The sequence below is a fragment of the Squalius cephalus genome, assembly GCF_949319135.1.
Source record: "Squalius cephalus genome assembly, chromosome: 16".
NCBI classification, from domain to species: Eukaryota; Metazoa; Chordata; class Actinopteri; order Cypriniformes; family Leuciscidae; genus Squalius; species Squalius cephalus.
Window position 1 is genome coordinate 6,632,271 of NC_137137.1, and position 17,336 is coordinate 6,649,606.

The following is a 17,336-nucleotide window of genomic DNA, read 5'->3' on the forward strand; positions in this document are numbered from 1 at the left end:
AATCACTCAAAATACCGCTAAACAAAAAGTGCCTGTGATCCCACATAACAAGTGGATTAGAGAGTTGTTGTTTTTTCAGGGCAACTGAGTAAGTTCTGAGCATTAGCTGTTGCAGACGATGTCCCACTATTAAAGGATAAACCCCAATCCGTGCCCATTGTGTAACCCAATACAAAATGTCCAACTGACCTCTGCATTAGAGCTCGTCTCTAAGAACTAAAACAATAGCGGGCAGATGAGGGGCAGACGACGGACCCAACTCTGAAAAATGGGGTTTCAGCATGTGCAAATCTGTCTCATAGACATATGAGTCATTTCTCTCTGCCTGTCTGCCATGTTCAGAATAGCATACTAATGTATTACTATTATTTTTGTAGTATTGGATGTGCCTGATTACCTTATCCTGAAACGCATGAATAATGACTTTAGAATTAATAAAATGAATAACAAATACTTCTGAGTAATATCTTTTTTTTTAATTACTGATTATATCATCAAATATTTCAATCAACACATAAAATTACAATTTAATGATGTGCCTATAAGGTCAACAATAATATCAAAGTCTGAGCATTCCCTGTTTAATAGTAATCTACCTTCTATGAAAAATGCCTGTGATGTTCTATTTCGGTTTTTTCTTATATAGATAAGCCTAATAGAGCCATAATCAAATGAAATAGTTATGTGTTTTTAGAATATTACTGCTGTAATGTGAATCATGAGCTTGCCATTTAATTTTATTCAATTGTCATTAGATATACATACAGTACTAGCCTACATTTGTAATGCATTATCTTTACTACCTTTTACTATACTAAATATACATTACCGTTTAAAGGTTTGGGGTCAGTAAGATTTTTATTTTTTTTAAATAAATGAATATGTTTATTCAGCATGCATTAAATTCTTTTTAATTTTCAATTCATCAAGGAATCCTGAAATAAATGAGTAGCAATTCAGCATGTTAGAATTATTTCTGAAGGATCATGTGACACTGAAGACTGGAGTAACTCAGCTTTGCCGTCACAGGAATAAATTACAATTTAAAATATATTAAAATAAAAATAGTTATTTTAAATTGTAATAATATTTCAAAATATTACTGTTTTACTGTATTTTTGATCAAATAAATGCAGCCTTGGTGAGTATAAGAGACTTCTTACAAAAATCTTACTGACTGTAAACGTTTGGGTAATGGTAGTGTATGAATAATATAAACGTGCTTTAAAGTTTAAATTCTTTTAGTTTTAACCAACTTGTCCTCTTCTGCTTCTAACCAAATACAAATAAATTTGTCATCATACCCAATATACTGTAGATACAGATAATAATATTTGTTGCACACCCCTTCTATGCATACAGTATATTATTCACAGTATGCAAACTTGAATTCAAACGTTGCATAAAGAATTTTGCTTCATCACAAAGTACATGCAAAATATTGTAAGTAGTACACAACCACAGACTGTCGAATTGGTTCAAACTGAGGGCGAGCGCATGCAACTGGAGTGCAATCCCCAGTGAGAGAATCAGACTCTATAAATAAGGAAGTCAGGCTAGTGGATCAGTGGCATCCCTTTGAATCTTGTATATACTCTGCTCACTAAAATTGGTCTTTTGGGAATCATTTGTGCAAGAATCAACTGTGCAGGATTTAGCATGAGCTCAAGTTCCTAGTTCTCATGGTACACTCTCTTTAGTGTGTGATTAATCACTGCAAGATGTACTGATGTTAAGATTTCCCTATTTAGGGAAAAAAACGGACAGCAGATGACCCAAACGAAATATTTGAGAATTTGAGAAGACCAGACCACTTTGACATCAACATAGACAAAATAGCAATATGCACAGGCAGCGTCCTGCACATGTATGCATCCTCTGTCCATACCTGGGTAAAAACACACTCTCCACCACATAGAAGTCCTGCATGAGCACATCTCGGTCAGGTTTTGAGGTCAGATTCCCCACGGTGTAACCAATGCCAAGCTGGATGGCTCCTTTCAGGGCAGATGAAGTAGTCTGAGACAATATCGGTAATAAAAAGCAAAACAAATTAGTATAGAGTAATTGTGAAACCTGCTCTTATGTGGCTTTATTGAGGTCATTTTTAGATGCAGACTAAATAAATCTCCTTCGGTTAAACAAATGACATTTGTGCAGGTCAAAACTCTTGAGCAAGGTTCACTGGAAGTATTAGATCAGCCATAACATGAAAAGGTCTAACAAAACCATCAAATCTTGGAATTTTGGAAAGTTCATTGATAGGCCTCTGTTGATACCAACATTTAGAAGGGTGGACATTATCAACATGGTGAACTCGTCATTGGACAAACTGACAATAACGTGAATGGAAAAATGTAGCTCATTCTTCACTGAACAGAGGAGTTGGCGGACAATTTGTTGATCTTTTTCTGTTTTATCAACATGCAGCGAAACACAGATGTACATACAGTAGTCATGAATTCAGAGGCCCTGCCTTGGAAAATTCAATCACAAGTGAGTTTTAGTTTTTGTTTCATATACAAATGGGTTATGCCGGGTACACGCTGAATGTCGTCGGATCGCTGTTCTTCTCACACTACTTGACTGTCTAGGGTACCATTTAGTTGCTGCTTTGTGCACATTACACGGCGGATCAGCGACAGGGGGTCACACATTACACAACGTTTCAATAGGAAGAATCACGAGAACTACTTTTCACAACCAAACACGCGCGAGAACTGATAAAGAAAATAATGCAAGATCAAGTGTGAGACAGGAGCTCTCACGACTGAATTTCTTCTTGTTAAAATGATGCACGCAAAAGCTTGTGATCCAAGGTGTCAGTGCGCTGATTTGCAGTGAAAAAGAAAAAAAGAAGAATATGAAGGAGAGAATGGTTGCTTGCAGAAGCCATGCTTGCTGATATTCTGTTGCAGGTCCATGACTCATCCCCCTGAACTTTACCTAGCCCTGTATCTCTCATTGGCTGTATGTCGTCAGAGATATCATTTCCAGTCAAAACACATTTCATGACTCTGAGCAGAGATGGTCTTATTTTTGGGAGATATGAGGGTCCGTGGTTCTACGATTGGAAAAAACGTAACAGCTAACTTGGATCACATATGCCTTGATAACCAATCACATACAGCCTTTAAGCTCTAAAAATAGATCAATCCTAAATTAATGTTTAAAAGCAAACATGTTGAAGATTAGCCAATGGGCCGTCAATTCATTAAATGATTAGCTATTTCCTTACAAAAGCGGTTTATTCAGCTCTCCTCCATTGATATCCATAAAAAAACAGCCTCGTCTCTTGTCACATTCTTGCATTTTTTTATTTTCTAATTTCTTGCTCATTTTAATTTACTTTTACTTTTGCGAAGGCTTTAGTCTACTGTAGATCTACTGATCTATATATTAGGTGTAAACAACATCATTGACAAATAGCTATTGTGGTTAATACTTATAAATCAATCAAATGCAAAAAATGCATACATCCTATACAAATGAAAAATAACAGACAATTAAAAAACTGTGCTTTTTAAATACAAAAAAGTAATATTTTATAATAATGGGTTCTCCGTGAAAACAAAATATTGTAGATCTAAAGAAAACAATAATGAAAAACAATTTACCTTTTTGTATGTTTTCTCTCTACTGTTATTGCTAGACCCGCTGACTCCATTCTCATTGGCTGATGACATCTACATGAAGCAATAAAGAGTTAAAAGTTACACAAGACTAGTTTACAGCCATTAGCTGAGTTTATGTAAATAATGTCCTCAGGCCGTGTCCAGCCGTAAACCATCAGATTTGCAAAGGAGCCTGACACAGACCACAGGATATCCTGCCAGAGTAATTGAGTGGCTTGTAAATGCAGTACATGTGTGGCTCTGCTAATAAAGTATGACGCAATTAGGGTTTACCTTGTTTTAACCAAGAACACAGGTGTTGGTCTGCTGTTCAGCGCTGCTGCATGGCTCAGTCATGTGGACCGTGTGGAAAGCAGAGGTCTGGCTCAGAATTGATGTTCGTCCTGTCAACCAGAGGATGGGAAGGGAAGGAGAATGTTCTAGTTAGTATGACAGTGCACGTATTAACCAAGAATACTGTCTAACAATTGACGGCTGCTCTGTCAAGTCTTCGTCGTCGGTTAGGAGCCTGAGTGTGCTCTTTGATACCAATCTTTCATTTGAAAGCCACGTTTCTAGCATCTGTAAAACCACATTCTTCCATCTTATACCCATCAAATATATCTAAATTATGACATATGCTTTCAATGAAAAATGCAGAACAGTTAGTTCATGCGTTCATGACCCCAAGGCTAGATTATTGTAATAATACTGGGTGGATGCCCTGCACGCTTAATAAACAAAGTCCAGCTGGTCCAAAACGCAGCAGCTAGAACCAGAAAGTATGACCGTATTAGCCCCACTGTATCAACACTGCATTGGCTCCCTATTAAACATCGTATAAATTTTAAAATATTGCTGACTACTTACAAAGCACTAAATGGTTTAGCTCCGCAGTACTTGAGCGAGCTCTTAACGCATTATAGTCCTTCACGTCTACTGCGATCTCAAAATTCTGGCCAGTTGATAATACCTAAACATTGAATATAAACATTGATCAGAGAACATATAGACGCTCAACCGAACCTGCTTGACATGCGAGAACAAACCTCATTGGTTCTTGTTGAAGCTCAAACGTGCTGCGTAACGCGAGAATGAACCTCATTGGTTCTCACACAAGCAAACATGCTTGAGCTTCTGTTTACCACAACTGATGTGTGAGATGATGAATGTTTATATGTGAATTAAAGTCTAAATTAAATCTGTTCAACATATAAAGTGACCGAGTCTCTTCAAAAAATTTGGACTAAACTGCTCAATTCATATGGATAAGTTTTACGATCTCTTTATGAACTTTTTAAAGCGTCAAAGTGTCAGTTGAGCTGTCAATGGAGGAACAGAAAGCTCAGATTTCATCAAAAATATCTTAATTTGTGTTTTGTAGATGAACGAAAGTCTTACGGATTTGGAACGACATGAGGGTGAGTAAATGATGACAGAATTTTCATTTTTAGGTGAAATGAAAGACTTCTTTCAAAAACTTTTAAAAATCTTACCGACCCCAAACGTTTGAACGCATGAAACATCATTTATACACAATATTTTTTCTGAAAATATTACAAATATTTTAAAACAGAAATTGTGCAATATTGATCGTCAAGTTTGAACTGACTTTCACTTTGGTTAATCTTTGCAATTCTGTTTGTAAAGCTAGAGGTGCAGAAACTACACACTTCACCCTCAGTGAAAGATTGATTTCAGGCATTCTCATCGAGACAATGCAGAATGTTTTTAAGTTGATCTTGTGACCACCAAAGTGTGTGTTTGCAGCCACAGCACTGAATAAACGGTGCGTCGTAAAGTCAGCAGACAGAGTGCAGGGCCTCACAGTCTGTGTAAATGAGGAATAATGGTCTTTCAGACCGTCTGCATAAACAAACTGTGAGACCGAGCCCTTATTCAGAGTCAAGAGCAGCCTGTGAGTCTAAAGTGCCATTCGCTCTGTGCCAGCACGTTTATATCAGTGGGTCTGCAGAGAGGGAAAACGGGTAAAACCCAGCGAAAGTGTGGATGTTTGCTCCTGATAACCAGCTGCTGTCTGAGAAGCGTCTAACACCTGCATGTCAGTTCGACCTAAGACTGCAATCCAGATCTATTACACAATCCACTTCGAGTGAAACAATCCATCCCAGTTGAGTTCATGCAAAAACACAACCTCCTCCTTGTGTCATTAACCTTATTGTCAATAATGTCAAAATAGAGGCTATAAAAAATGTTACACTTAGAAAAGGGCACATCATACATCACAAAGCTTACTCATGGAGCAGTGTTTGAATATACGACTGATTGCTAGTCAGATGCATCATGGAACATTAAGATCAAATAAAGCACTAAGACACAAGGGGTCATGCAGTAGAGCGATTTAACCATAGTTAAGGGGTGTGTTGTTGCCTCTTGTGGATTATTATAAATAAAAGAATACATTTTTAAAACATTTTATGTCAACTCATTTTACCCATCGTTAAAAAGTTTAGGGTCAGTACATTTTATTCTCTCCAAGGCTGCATTTATTCGACAAAAAATACAGTAATATGAAATATTACTACAAATTAAAATATTTGTTTTCTATTTTAACAATATAATTTATTCCTGTGACGGCAAAGCTGAATTTTCAGCATCATTACGCCAGTCTTCAGTGTCACATGATCCTTCAGAAATCATTCTAATACGCTGATTTGGTGCTCATTTACTTGAAACAGAAATGTTTTGTAACATTATAAATGTCTTACCTGTCTTTTTTTCATTGATCAATTTCATGAATCCTTGCTAAATAAAATTACTATTTAAAAAAAATCGTACTGACCCCAAAATTTTGAACAGTCTGAATATACTTGAATAACTGCTTTTATAATAAAGCCAAATTATTATATAAGCAGTGTCAATATAAGATGATTATTGATACACGAGTCAATATTTAACTGTCCGAGAAATGGCTAAACAAATATAATTTGTATTTAGCAAAGCATCTAATGCAAGTTATGGTCAATCTCAACATCTGGTTTACATAAATATCTAGAAAGTTATACGGTATTACATTCCACCTTTAACCTGTTAACAAGCCCAGGGCAGAGTCTGTCCGAACTGCAAGCCCCACGATCGTCATATACTCCCTTGAAACATAAAACTTAATGTTTAACATACAGCATATGACATTATTCTATTATTTAGTTAAGAACAATAGTCTCATTGTAAGAAGCACAAACAAATTATGTGGCACTGACAGTGGAAAAGACACGGATTATGAAGGGCTCTCAGAAGAGGCAAGTGCCCTTTAAAGGTATTAAGCTATGTGACCATGTGCCAGATATTAAGAGGACAGAGAACAGAAAACACTTAAGTTTCTATCACCATAACACTTTAAAAACCTATCCTCACTTTCACTCTCTCCCTTTATCTATCTCTTCTTCTCGTCGTTCTTCTCTTTGTGGTTGCTATGAGTCCAGGGTCTGTGCTTGTAAACAGTGGCTGTACTGTATCCAACCGCAGGCACCGAGGGGCACACGACACCCTGAATATTCAGACTGATTTGTCTGGTAATAAACACAATCAATTTAGGAAACTGAGTCTCATCATTATGGGGTCATTCTCTCAAAACCTCTAGAGCCATCAACCATTAAAGTACATTTTAGCTTTTAGATTTTTAAAGGGATAGTTCACCCAAAAATGAAAATTCTGTCAGTAATTACTCACCCTCATGTTGTTCCAACCCCGTAAGACCTTCGTTCATCTTCGGAACACAAATTAAGATATTTTTGATGAAATCTGAGAGTTGTCTAACTCCTCCATAGGCTTCTAAGGGACTGAAACTTGCTGGCCCAGAAAATGTATTAAAGACATCGTTAATATAGTCCAAGTGACTCCAGTGGCTTAATCTTAAGTTTATAAAGCGACGAGAATACTTTTTGTGCGCAAAAACAAACCAAAATAACAACTTTATTCCACTTTTCATTTCCTTCTCTCTGGGCCTCGGGTCTTTTCACGTAGTGTTTAAGCGTAGCGCGTCTGTGTTGTACGTCACCACGTAGGCTCACTATTGGCCGACGCTGGTCATGTGTGATACGTGGTGACGTACAACACAGACGCGGGGTTGGAACAACATGAGGGTGAGTAATTACTGACAGAATTTTCATTTTTGGGTGAACTATCCCTTTAACTGAGAATGGCAAACATGAGTTTTAAAGAACATAATACAAATTCTTTATTTATAAAAGAGCCAATATTATGCCATTTTACAGAGTCTTGTTTTTGTTTTCGGAATAGGTTTCATGCTTGAATGTTCAAAAAACACTTTTTTTTCACATATCTTTACATTGTTGCAACACCTCTTTTCCCAGTCTATCAGTAACGCTCTTGGGTGCGTTTCCCATACAACGACGTAACTCGCTGCTTAACTACCATAGTACGATACATCGTTGATGAATTCAACTTGCTAGTCACGACTATTTCACAAAAAAGTAAGTTGGTTAATGATGTCACCCAGGTGAGGGAATACAGTAATAACTTCTTATTACTATAATCCGTTTTGAGATCTTACTTTTCCAGAATTTATGCTATAAATTATGGACATGGCATCTGAGGACTAATTCTCATTTTTCTCAGTTATTTTGCTTTATTTTCATATTTAATCATAGGCTCCTTCATACTAGAGCACGCACATGCACACTCTTCTTTTTGAGTGAACTGAATGTCAACGTGTTTGTTTTGCTCAAGAAGATAAGGATTTATTAGGTCCACATGTCATGCAAACAAGAAATTATGCTTTTAACCACAGGTGGAAAGCTTCCGCTCCAACCACACAACTTTGCAATGCTGTTTGCTAATGTTCGTTGGAACTATGAGGAACTATGGGGAAACACTGACTCGTTGAACTATGATGATAACGATTAACTATGCTGATAGTGGAAACTTTCTTCGTACAGCTCTCACCTGATCGACCCCAAATTTGGGTAAAATACTTTTCAGACCATACTGATTAAACACCATCAAAAGCTTTTTGAAACACCAAATCGTTTCCATGCAATCAGCGAATTGACAGAGAGGATGCCATAAAGCATCCATGAAGCATTTTGAAGTGGAAACTTTTTAACTTTTTAACAGTTCCAAAGAATTATTGGGGGTCAAAATTCCATTTCCGATCATTTTAATTGAGGGCTTAGAGAACAGGATTAGGGCCGTATCCAACAGGCCTCACGTATGCACTCTTTGTTCTGACTGGAGGTTCTTTCTTCAGTTTGCTAATTGGATACAGTGACAGTGATTACATAACTGGCTTAGTGTACTGTGTGAAGTTTACCGCTAAAAGCTGTAATTGGATATGATGCTATTAAAGGCATTTTAGAAGAATTTGTAGGACAATATGCACAGCTTTGTACAGTGAAGCTATAATTACTAATTATTGCTGTACAGATAAAGTCAGTAGGGAGGCATATGCTAAACCAAAGAGAAATATCCAAAAGAGATTTGGCTAATTTTACAAAAAGTATTTTTCTTTCCTTTTCCTTTTCCTTTAAAAAAAGCAACAAAAAAAGATACAAAAAATCCAGATAAAATCCAAAGCTGACTTTTTTTCCCCAGGCAAATGAATGAGAGAAGACTAAAAAAGGCTGCTGTGAATACAAGCTGAAATTGAAGTTATTTCAAAACCAAATATGAACAGTTGTTTTCTTGTTTATTACTGTGAAGCTGCTTTGAAACTATCTTTATTGTATAAAACACTATAGAAATAAATGTGACTTGACAAGCAGTTCATAAACAAGATGATAACAGATGCATAAAGAATCAAACATCTAAATGTGTAAAAAATTGGTAGTCTTCATGTGATGTTTTAATCAGGGTTATTATAGTTAACTAAAACAAAAACAAATACAAAACATATCTAATTTTCTTTGAGCTTTATGTACGAAAATAACTAAAACTGAAATAAAAAATTAATTTAAACAATGTAGACCTTTAAAAAACAATAAAATACCTAGTTCTGGCATGAAACTCTAGAAGGTTGCAGGCTGATAGGGCGATCACATCATTACTTCTATAGATCGCACAGTTGATTGGTTGTTGTTGCATCAGCGGCCAATGAGCTGCGGCTCAACATTCAAACAAATACCAGTAGTGTTGTCAGAAACCCTCCACCTTCCCCAGCTCCACCTGTATAGATCTGCTACGGGGGTTATTTACCAGATTTGCCAATCTCTATTACCGTACCAATCTCTCCAAGAGTTGTCACGACAGAACTAATACAAATGACAAAAAATTGCTAAAAATTAAAAGGAAAAAAGGAAACCGAAAAAATAAAAACTAATTTAAAATATTAATAAAAAAACTATAACGTATCTCAATGTAACTAAAATAACACTGGTTTGAATCCAACTCGTGACATTAGGCGATAACCTCCCCCTCATTTCCAGTCCTCTCTCTCTCCTCTCAGCAAAAAGAAAATGCTTTTTTATTCAGCTGTGTTGTGGAGCTTATCTTAAGACCTCTGAGGAGCAGCAGGGGAGTGTCAGGAGGAGGAAGTGCAAGATAAAGAGAAGGAGCAAAGAGTAAGCGAAAGGGATGACATTCAGGCTACATTTCTATTTACTATTCTGAACGAGTTCAACTCAGCTTGAGCCAGGTGATCAAGCATACTAACTGCTGAAAGACTCGACTCGCAGCAAGGACATTTGATTTGCTGTGAAAGTCAAACGAGAGAAAATAAACAGCTTGAGAGAGGCCATCAACATACTTTACCCAAGCATTACGCAAGGGTTGCAGTACTCAAGAGGGCAAATAAGCTAAAGTTAATGTCTGTGCCATCCAACCTGAAGTGGTACACTGTGGGCAAACTCAAATCGGAAGTGAGCATCCCTAAGCTCTAATCACTCCGAAGGGCAGAGCCTTGGAAGTGGGGACTTTGGAGGGAGAAGGGTACTTGTGTGTCTTAATGAAGTCGTTTGGAAAGCATTTGGCGATGGGAGCAATGAAGGACCATTAAATTTCCTCATAAGTTTCACATAGAATTTTACCGCAACAAAGCTAGGCAATGACAATGGGAGTATCTTATTATTGCTGCTAATATGATACAAATAAATGTCCATTTATAATTAAGTTTTTAAAACATGCTTAATGTGTGTGTGTGTGTGTGTGTTCCCGAGCTGCTCTTAACTTTATAAGTTAAGCATTAAACATGTAAAGCAACATTTCTTATATATTAAACTTTTTAGAATTTAGTATGAAATGCATGACGAAAATGTGTGTAATATATCACAGCAAAACAAAACAACTTGAATTATTCTGTTTATACGTTAACTCCAACTCTTGTCACCTTGGGTCACATGACCATAAAATATTAAATTACTTCCTTGAAGTGACCACTGCATATTCCCTTTGCTAACGGACTTGTGAAGGGCCCTTCGTGAAAGAATTCAGTTGTTCACTTTCGTTTGGAACGCCCCTACAAATGGCGTCCACTACATTTTGGGTGCAAAAATGTGTTTGGAATTCTCCCTGTGTCCTAATTAAATTTGGGAACAAAGAATCGCATTTGTGTACATTTTTGATAAAACTTTCTGCATACGATGAGCATAGAGTTTTCTGCAATATCTACTCAACTATGTTGCAACGGATGTCCTCCCCAAGGGGAAATGCTTAAGGAAGTTTGCAAGTGTATGTCTAAAACTGGTGTATGTCTAAAATATGAACCAGTTCTTTTTAGTGAATCAAACGCACACAGAGCATCCTGTGTATGCCGATTCCAGAATGAATCACTCTTATGAATCAGTCGTTTTAAGTGAATCAAAACCATGCAGCGCAACCAGTAGTCTGAATAATGAACTAATGACTCGTATGAGCCAGTTCTTTTTAGAAAAATCAGACACATACAGGGCATCATGTGTAGTCTGCCCTGAAACACAAACATAAGAGTGATCCTCATTTTTTTTTAAACTCTCTCATTTTTATTCACTTAACTCTCCAGGGATAAAACTGTTTTGAAAGTCAATGAGGCATAACTGAAAGATATGGAAGGTAGAGGTCTACCACAGGCACATAATAAGCCTCTTTATGCACTTTTATCACTGCTATCTGATAATGGTGTACCCAGGATGGAGTTGGACCCGCTGTTCCACCCTCACTCTGGCTGAGGTCCAGACCTGTGATAAGAAAACCATTATGCCTTTCCCTTTACTGTGCCTGTTAAGTCATTGCATGTTGCAGACAGGAAGTTGTGAAGAAGTCATGGAATTAAATGACCTCTGTGATCATTTAAGTTAAGTTGAATCAGCACATATGGCCATAACCATTACATGAGACTTCTGCAGTGACAGTCAATACACTACCATTCAAAAGCTTGGGGTCAGAAAGATTATATTTTAGAAAGAAATTAATCATTTCATTCAGCAAGGACACATTGATCAGAAGTGACCGTATAGACATTTATAATGTTACAAAAGATTTCTATTTCAAATAAATGATGTTCTTTTGAACTTTATATTCATCAAAAAGTCCTAAAAAATGTATACCTTCCACAAACATATTAAGCAGCACAATTGTTTTCAACATTGATAATAATAATAAATGTTTCTTGAGCATCAATATATATATATATATATATATATATATATATATATATATATATATATATATATATATATATTATATATATATATGCATATAAAATTGAATACATTTAGCAATTAAAATAGAACACTTTTATCTTAATAAAATAATATTAAATAAAAAATACATTTATTGTTGTTTTTCTTTGTGATAAAAAATGTCAAGAACGTCTAACATGATGTAAAATCGCAGAAGGTATTTTAAAGAAATAATGTTAGTCATATGAGTCCAGATCCCGAAGTAGGTTAAGACCAAACACTTTAGGTGTGGAAAATTTAATTTCCTCTGCATATTACATTAAGTTCTCTCAGGTCGTTAGGGGGCATTTGCTTATAGAGAGGCATATGGTAAATGAGATGTTTGAACTTGATCATAAGACATAACATGGTAACTAAAACAAAAGGTCCCATGACCAACCCCTACCATGCAGGGGACTAATAACTCCCTCAGACTGTACTATTTGACAATAAGAGCCTTTCCAGGAGCCTGTTGTTGCCTGGTGGGGGACACGTTGCCATTGGAGGCGATTGATGCTTTTTTTGAAAATCAAAAGAACAGGATATACATGTCTAGATTCCATTGTTGTTATGAAACCTGTGAGATCAACAACATCGCCTGCAGTTCTGTTCGTCTCTCCCCCACAATGCCTCCAAACAGTTAACATGCACTGCTGTCTGACATTTAACACTAAATGTGAGAATGTTGGTTCAGTCCTACACATAAAGTAGCCAATCACTATACAACAAGCTCATTGACAGGCTTTCCATGACAGGGTGGGATTGCCCTCCCACTGTAGTCTGAGTAATCACTGTGCACTTTTAACTAAGTCATAGTGGTGCTTGCAAAGGCAATTAGGGATTCTCACATCTATAAAAAAAAAAAAAAAAAAAAAAAAGGAGTATTAAAGTCACCATGAAATCAAAATTCTTATTTGTTTTATTGAATGTTGCAGTATGAATTTAATATAAATGATTTATCCGTGCACATCTTTATTTTATTTTAATTCACGTGGCCTCAAAATCTTTCATTAAAATAACTTTCCCTCCGTCTTGCAGCGACATCTCTTCTCTTCTCTGATGATGTGTTTACTGGTGGGACAACCTGTGAGTCACCTGAGATCGACCAATAGAAAACCACAGCCATCCAATCAATTCCTCATGGACAAAATCAAGTCCATGGATAGAGTTTCACTCTAATATACATCACAGTAGGGAAGAAAGACTATCAGAACTTCTGTTTCATGGTGACTTTAATGGAATATTTCAGGAAAACAACAACAATTTGTCATTATTTGTTCATTCTCATTTTCATTTTTTGAAAAATTATTTTCTGAAACACACAAAAAAACATTGATAGATTAAGGATGGAGTGTATCATTTCTGCACAATTAGCGTCACTAAACAGAACTGCAAAAGTATAATAGGTAAAAAATATTGCCATTGATAAGCCATGCAAGATTTGATGCCAAACAGCTTTAGCACGTCATGTGATCAAACTACTCAGAACACCTTTGCAAACATCTTTTTCATGGAGACACTTATAGTGGATCAGGAACTATTTCACACTCTTATTTTACTATTTCCAGTGAGTGAAGTATCTACACTTAGTTTTAACAGATGGACTAAAACATAAAGTAATTTTCAAACAAGCTATTATTGTCACATACAAAATAAAAGAAGACTTATTCAAGGTCAGTAACGTTCAAGAATGCATTTCATTATGCTTTTACAAATGTCACAAGACACAAGTGATCATGACCGCCTGCTAAATAGCCTACAGGCTGTAACAACCTCAGGGAACGTGGTTATATAACTAGTCAAATGAAAACCTCACGTTTTTTTTTCATTGGGTCAACGGGAGAAATGTCCTTTGCAGCAAGTACTGGAGTCACAATTGAATGGACTGAGTCATAAGTTTATATTCAAGAACAGTGTGACATTGTGGTTGTTCAGACTAAAGAGGTTCTCGTCTCGTCAACCTTTGGCTCAGCTATGTGTCATCACAGGTTTTGTTATGCAATTCTTCAAGGGAGACTTACACACAGGTTTAGAGGGAAAGATGACCATGATGCTGTGAATGTGTTTTTTTGCTGACACTCATTTGCATCTGCTGATTTCCCATTCAAAAGCACTGGCTCAGTGAACTTCAGCAGTGAGAGCTACGTGAAAGAATAAGAAATCCTATGCAAATCGCAGTCTTTTAGTTTTCTCGGGTTTAATAATATAAACTACACTAATGAATAAAGTAACACTGCTTGCTTTGCTGCAAATTGATCAACTAATGCTGCATCTGGAGTGGCATACAAAAAAGTTGCATTTACACTGTTTAATGCTGCACAGAGGCATTCATTAAAAATTATAATGGCAGAAATTATATTAAATGAATGTCTATTATAAATGAAAAATAATTGTAAAATAAATACATTTAAAAAATATTTAAAAGTATTTTTAAATATAAAATTATGAATATAAAAAATTCATTAAATTAGGGGGGCTGAAGTGGCTCAGAGATGCATATCTTAGTATGATTTTTATTCTGCTTTGCATTTTTAGACAGAATTTTGAATCGACACAGAGCCTGATCACAGTAGCCTTATAAGCTGCAGTAAGCAATTTCTGAGAAATGCTGTTGAAAGTGGATCAGACCGAGCACCACAACACACTTGTAGCCAATCATCTTCTTTATTATTGCATTATTTTGCTTCACTTCAGCTATAATAAAGAGACATGTGATAAAGAGCATTTTGGGGGCGGAGCAATGAAGGGAGGGTGTGTTTGTTTGGGTTGATTTCAAATATTAACAGTGTTTCTCAGAAATCCCTTACTGCACCTTAACAGAGCAATTCGTGCTCTTTTTACTGCTCAGTAAAGCACATTCAAACACTGCAGTCCTACTGTACGTGTACTAGCAATATAACACCAAATATAGAACATTATTCACAAGCAGTGTTGCAACTCTCGCAAGACAAATAAGCAACCGCAGCTTCAAAAACAAGCCCAATATTATTATATTATTTATTATCATCAATATGATTTGTGAGTAGAATAGGTATTGAGATGGAAAAGGAGAAAAAGTGACGTGACATGAAGGCCAACTATGGTAACCCATACTCATTTAACCCATTGATATCATGTGACCAAAATTTCTTTTAGTCAAATCCCCCACTACAGGTATAATAATGAATGATGATGGTGACATAATCCAGCCAGGGAGTATTTTACACATCAAGGTCAAAAGAGCATGTCACATACCATCTCAGCTCTTCTGTACTGATCTAAGAGCAGCTTAGTTAAATAAAACAGATCTTATTTCTTATATAAGAGGTGGTCAAACTGGTCAGGGTCAGTAGTATATTGGCTGTCTGCAGTCTGAATACTCGGGAGGAATGTAGCATGCCACTGTGGGAGCAATAAAAAAATGTGCATGGGAGTGAGACCGCCGGTCACGACTGCTGTTCATCATTCAGCTGCTGCTTTGAAAGGCCCCAGAAAGATTAAAATGAAATGAAATGACGTGGCTTATTGATCTGCAGAGGACTGGGACACAGATAAAACTTGTGCATCAAAAAGAGCATGAAGTACAACCTCATCATGTTGCACATGAGTGGCATGCACTAATCAAATAGGCCATTTTTTTATTCAATTTTGTGTAAAAAATAAAACTTTAGTCAGACAAATGGTGAGTCATAAAAAGAGATGTTATGCTCTGCTAAACTATAATGAATTGTTATGAATACTAGACAAACCTTATGCATTCTATGGACAGTATACATATAGACTGCAGAAATAGTGAGACTGTTATGGTAATATTCTATTCTGAACATATCTCATATTTGTGTTATTAATGAAGAAAAAGTTGCTACTAGGCTATTTTGCACAAAAGTGCAAACATCTGATACAGATTTATGCAATTCACTACGACTGCAGAATGCTTTTGCAAAAAAACACCTGGAAAAGGATCTGCACAAGAGACACTGAGCTTCGCAACCACAAACACTAGAGGAATATTTCTTCTTCCTCTCATTGTTCTTGGCTGTCATGTGATTTTGTGCCTCCAGGTACAAAGCTTGTCTAAACAACTGCCCAGCAGGGTTATTTTCAACATGGCTAAAAGTTATAAGACTTTTCTCATAACCTCATTTGATCCCGTAAATTATAGGCAATAGCAATTCAATATGTTCTTTATGACTTTTCTCATGACGCACAGTACGTTTCAGTTATAGGACCATATTATATTCAATCTGGATTTTCAGAAATAACGTAAATATGTAGTTATTGTGTTCTATCCCATTGACATTATAAAAGATCAATAAATATGATGAGACCTATACATTTCTGTATATGCATATACCTTAAAGACTTGACTACAAAATGTCTGAACTGACTTCAGCTGAACAACAGCCGAAATGCATCATTTTCCTGTAAGCACTGAAAAGCTGCTTTGAAACAATCTGTATTATATAAAGTGCTATATAAATAAAGGTGACTTGACAAAAAAAAAGCTGTTTACAATATTCACTGTTATTGCTCAGAGATAAATTATACAGTTCACTGAATACAGATTAACCTTTTGTGCCAATATGTGACAACTAGCCCAGGTCTCCCCTACTTGAATGTGTTTATGCGTGAAAGATTATAAAAACATGCAAACATGTTTTAAAACACAGCATTGAATGATTTCCAAAATTGTCGTCTATATGGACAGCAGGTCACCGTGATTTTGCTGACAACATATTTTGTTGATCCTGGAACAACATTCCAGTCTGAAAATGTAGTCCTATATCCCTACCCCTGAACCTAACTTATCCTTAAAATTTTGATGAATAACATTGATGTAGAAGCACATAACCCTGGTTGTAAGCCTAAACTTGACGCTCAAATCTGATTGGGTGATTAGAATGTTGTTCCAGGAACAAATATTATTATTTTTCTTTTGGTGAAATCACGTTCACCATAGTTGACAGACAGCACACTAGGTTTTGAGATGCACTCGACATCTAGTCAAAATGTCATAATATTTCTAAGAAACCTCTTCCCTGCGATAATATTACGTAATTTTTTGACACTCTCAGAAAGTTAAAGGTAAAATCTTGAAATGTAAAAATAGTCTGTCATGATTTTGCAATGA

General features: G+C 36.1%; 1 protein-coding gene across 1 annotated transcript in view; it reads right to left on the reverse strand.

Moving 5' to 3' along the window:
• The window catches only part of pip5k1bb (phosphatidylinositol-4-phosphate 5-kinase, type I, beta b), a 40,584-nt gene that overhangs the window by 22,852 nt on the left and 396 nt on the right, over positions 1-17,336 (reverse strand). The window contains exons 2-4 of the mRNA XM_079896648.1: positions 3,909-4,018; positions 3,618-3,686; positions 1,889-2,019 (exon numbers count right to left, since the gene is read on the reverse strand). Of these exons, the coding sequence (XP_079752774.1) occupies positions 1,889-2,019; positions 3,618-3,686 (200 nt within the window). The 5' untranslated portion in view covers positions 3,909-4,018. The remainder of the gene's footprint in view (positions 1-1,888; positions 2,020-3,617; positions 3,687-3,908; positions 4,019-17,336) is intronic.